Here is a 4,236-nt window from a genome sequence, read left to right as displayed (position 1 = left end):
CCCCTACCCCCCTACCCCACCCCATAGCCTCGTTTAGTTTGCTTTGGAGATGATCCGCAGCCATTCTCATTCCGGCGGGAGACAACTTTTGAAAATGGCACCACTTTTGCACCATGTGATTGCGGCAAGAAAAACACAAATAATGTGTTTTCGGTGATGCTGCCAGACGGGAAAGTGCCTCACCGCGTTCCATCTGACTCACCCGATGTCTCATTTGCGTCTCGGCAGCAAAACCAACCCACCCCCACACCAATCCCCCTTGCAAAAAAAAAAAAAATGCAGCAGACTAATTTGTGCCTCCTAGAGAATCTTGTCATTACTCCAGCGGCGTTAGTGCCCATCCTCCCAATCTATTCCTCATGCTGACGGCCCGTTAAGCTTTAGCTAAACAGAACGTGGGGGGCGCACGGGTGAAAATTGGCCAGCAAACCTGAAGCCTTATCTCGGTGGCCATCATTTGCTCATTACCGTCAGGCAGTTGTCAACTTTGGACGATGGGAGATTTCGATGAGGCGATTCCTTTGTCTGCATTAGGATCAGAGCGCGAAAAGCAAAATGACAGATAGGCTGATTTCGTGCACACATCATCAACTAGCTTTGAGGAGGCCAAACCTGTTATTCACCTCCTCGCTATTGATTATCTTCTTTCGACTGTGCTTATATCCGTATTCCCGGTCGCCGAGGATGGATTACTTTGATTCCCGCGAGAGGCTCCGGCGGTCTTGACGGGATAATCGATGTATAAACAAGGACGGGGGTTGAGGGATCAAACCCGGGATAAAGGCGGCCGAGTGACGGACTGCCATGCTCAAAGATTAGAGGCGAGAGGGCCCCCACTCCAATCAGTCTACATCTCGTCTTATCTTTGCGCCGCATCTCTTTTTTTGGTCGTATTTTCCGGGCTGAAAAAGCCTCTTCTCCATCAAACGCAATCCCGCCAGAGTGATCGTGACACCGCAATGGGCAGCAGCCGCTCTCCAAACGAACGTTATTATTTTTCATCAGCTTTGAACTCCGTTCCTGTTCCGGGAGCGGGATTAGCACAAACCTTGGTGCAGGCTGACTGCTCCTCGACTCTTCTGAAATGTCGGCGTGATCGGTTGTTTCAGTTTCACCTGTAGATTAAATTTGAAAAAGGAATTAGCCACAGTCAAACACACTTTGCGGTATGGCGCGTCGTCATCTGTCACAGCATCATTTACAACACACTTGGTGAAGTCAAAACATCTGTCGGATTCAGTTCAACTGTTTAAAGAGTGTGGACCTCTGCCGAGGCCGAAGGAACCTGAGCATGTTCGACAATCCGGCTTTCGTGCTTGGTGGAGGTCAAAGGTCACGAGTGCTCCCAAGGATAACCAGAATAAATAAAAGGTATTTCAAACTCTGATTCAGCTGTGACTACCTGAGTCACAGGGCAAATGTTGCCATTGTCCGGCAGAAGAGGCCATTAGTTTGTGAAAAGCGACCGATCAATTGCAAAGTCACACACTGGGTAACGCGCCGAAAGAATTTGCCTCACATGAAGTGGCTTTTTTTTTTTTTTTTTTCCTCAGGGCTTCGAGCGCAAACTCTCACGCCGTAGCTCCACAGCAGTCGTAAACCTTAAGAAATAATGCACAGTAAGCTCTTTTCAAAAGGATGCGTTGTAGCCAGGGGGGCCGCCATGACTTCACGACAAACGGCTCCCTGTGGCACTCGCTTTCTCTCCCTCTGTTTTTTTTTTTTTTAGTCCCCACTTTGCAATGTTACCTTGAGACTTGCAGGCCTGAGAGTCCACAAAGCCTGCGAGGATTACGGTAGCAAATCCTCCGGGGCTGAATCTTGACAAAGACGTGCTTAATACTACCGCAAAGACAAAATACTCTTGAATCAAGCTAGCACTTCAAATCTGTCAGAAACCAGGGTACCGCCATCACCTTTGAACATTGCGTATCGTCAAAAACGTGGGTACAGTAGGAGTCACTGGATGAAAAAGTCGAGTCCGTTGGACGTGAGGTGCCTATTGCCTCACCTGCGCAGCAGAGTGCGGCGAAGCATTTTTTCTTCGGTCCTGCGAATCTTCCTCCTTCATCACTCTTCCTTGAATCGGGAGCCACCCGCTTTTCACCGGCGCAACATCACTGAGTTGGGACTGCTCCTTTTTGGGCGTCTGCGAAATATGAACCCTTTCCAGACTCCCCCAGCGCCCCACGGGGACAAAGAACTCACTTTGGAGGGACTCCCGGCTGCCCGCAGAACTTCTCGCCAAATTGCCGCAGGACGACGAGACCCCGCTGAAGGAGGGAGTCCGGTACGGTCTTTCATGGCTTGGTTCTCTCCTATGGTTGTCGCCCTGCATTCTGTGGAGTTGCTGAATCCAGCCGTCCAACTGGCTGCCCTCGATGGCGCTCTGAGGCCGAGCGGCTCGTCGGGAGAACCGGGAGAAACTTTCCCCCTTGGAGCTCTGCGTCTCGCACCGGGACTCATCTCCGGATCTCCTCCAGCCCATCGGCAGGTGAGCAGCTGGCCTTCGGAGAGTCATCCGTTCAGCGGCTCAGGTAACGACGCCAAGGTCTCCGGTTTCAGGCTGTGATCAAAGACTTTTACAGCGGAGGCAACCCGTGCTCAAGTCGAGCACGTGTCACTTGTGTATATCGATACTTACCGCAAGTGGACACTCTTTTTATTTCGCTCGCGCCCAACTTTGGATGTTAGATGTACATGGCCTTCAGTCAACGAGATGCCACAGGGCGCCGTCTCCAGTCAAGGCATGTAGTGTGAGGGATGCTCAGCCAAACAAAGGCGTTACTGAGCACAAGGGAGGGAGATGGGAAGATCCAAGAAGGGGGGTGGGGGTGGTTTGAGGAGAAAACAAACACTTGTTGATCCCAGAACAAACCAAATAATGATTTTGTAACACTTTTTTTGAAACCGTCAATCTGTGTTCTCATGAAACATTTGGATTGCCAGATATGCCACATGAAGATAACGTCCCATATGAGATGATTATAAATGTTATGCTATGATTTCCTAACAGCAAAAAAAAATGCACCCCCCACCCCCCATCTTTGTAGACTCCCCTCCATTTGGGCCCGTCCCAGGGATCTTGTGATCGGCAGATGATGATGAGGCTCGTTTGTCCTGGAGCTTCTGTCTGTACCATGTGACCCTCGCAAGGCTGTCGGAAGAGTCAACAGGGATGCACGTGGCGCGCCTCAGTGCATGAAAGGTTGACGGAGTCAAGATTATCTTCAAAAAAAAACCAAAATCCAAGAAATTGTTTTTCACTTTGATGTGTCATGAAATTTGTTGCTTCACAAGGGACCGAAAGAGCATTGCAAATTTTCCAGAGGGCACTTTTGTTTCTTTGTACATGTTTGGGAATGTCAGTGTCATGTCAAAAGAGCTGATGTAGCAAAAGTAAAACAATAACATAAAACAACATTAAAAAAAAAAGGTTTTTCATTATCACTCATAAACTTCACTTTAAAAGATGGCTCTCATTGCACCAATAACTACGTGATATAAAATAATCTCACAGTAAAACAGTAAGAAATTGTCATTTTCATAGACACGTTCGGTATAGGTGCGTTTTATAATGACTTTTGGTGGTGTGAATATATTTTACTGCTTTAATTAATCTCCTCTCGTATATTAACCACCGTAAAGCTGTTGTCTTTGCATGTTTTCTCTCCTCCCAACAGTGCATAAAGCTTGTATATTGTTTTACGAGGGAATACAAACACCCCAAAAAACATTAGCCATCTGGGGTGTGGGCGAGGCGGGAGGTGCATAATTGAGAGAGCCCTCACACAGCATGAGAACGTAATGTGCGCATAAACAGCAAATGAACACTGGCGATGTGGTGGAGTACCTTAAAACCGCACAATTTAATCGCACACTGTATTTGTCTACCAACAGTTGGGGATTTTTATGTCTCGTGATCATTGTTCCACAATAAACTACAAAACCGTTTGTTGAGAAACTTTGGCCCGTGGTAGAAGAATTTATTACAGTTTCAAGATTTTTAATTGAAGAATAACAACAACAACAAATCAATAAATCAGGCATATGCAGATGATGGGTAACAATAAGGTGAACGTTTGTTTATCTTCTTTAGGTTTGGATATTTTTATACTTGGCCCGGTACAGCCTTTTGTGACAGAATTTTTAAAATGCAATACAATATATGTCATTAAAGTGATGATTTAATAAGAAAGCAGGGGCCTGCTAAATGTGTGTACACCACATAAATTG

The 4,236-nt window shown here is 47.0% G+C and overlaps 1 protein-coding gene across 3 annotated transcripts in view; it reads right to left on the bottom strand.

The window, feature by feature from the left end:
* Positions 1-3,230, bottom strand: part of cunh10orf90 (chromosome unknown C10orf90 homolog) — a 9,685-nt gene extending 6,455 nt beyond the window's left edge. For 2 of the 3 annotated variants that reach the window (XM_019865784.1, XM_019865786.1), the window contains exons 1-3: positions 2,645-3,230; positions 2,012-2,566; positions 1,049-1,115 (exon numbers count right to left, since the gene is read on the bottom strand). In XM_019865784.1, coding sequence (XP_019721343.1) covers positions 1,049-1,115; positions 2,012-2,521 — 577 coding nt within the window. In that variant the 5' untranslated portion in view covers positions 2,522-2,566; positions 2,645-3,230. The remainder of the gene's footprint in view (positions 1-1,048; positions 1,116-2,011; positions 2,567-2,644) is intronic. The other variant, XM_019865787.1, reaches the window with a different exon arrangement.
* Positions 3,231-4,236: the final 1,006 nt, after the last annotated feature.

Source organism: Hippocampus comes, unplaced genomic scaffold (genome assembly GCF_001891065.2).
Source record: "Hippocampus comes isolate QL1 unplaced genomic scaffold, H_comes_QL1_v1.1 scaffold116, whole genome shotgun sequence".
NCBI classification, from domain to species: domain Eukaryota; kingdom Metazoa; phylum Chordata; class Actinopteri; order Syngnathiformes; family Syngnathidae; genus Hippocampus; species Hippocampus comes.
This window is presented reverse-complemented; position numbering and strand designations above follow the sequence as displayed.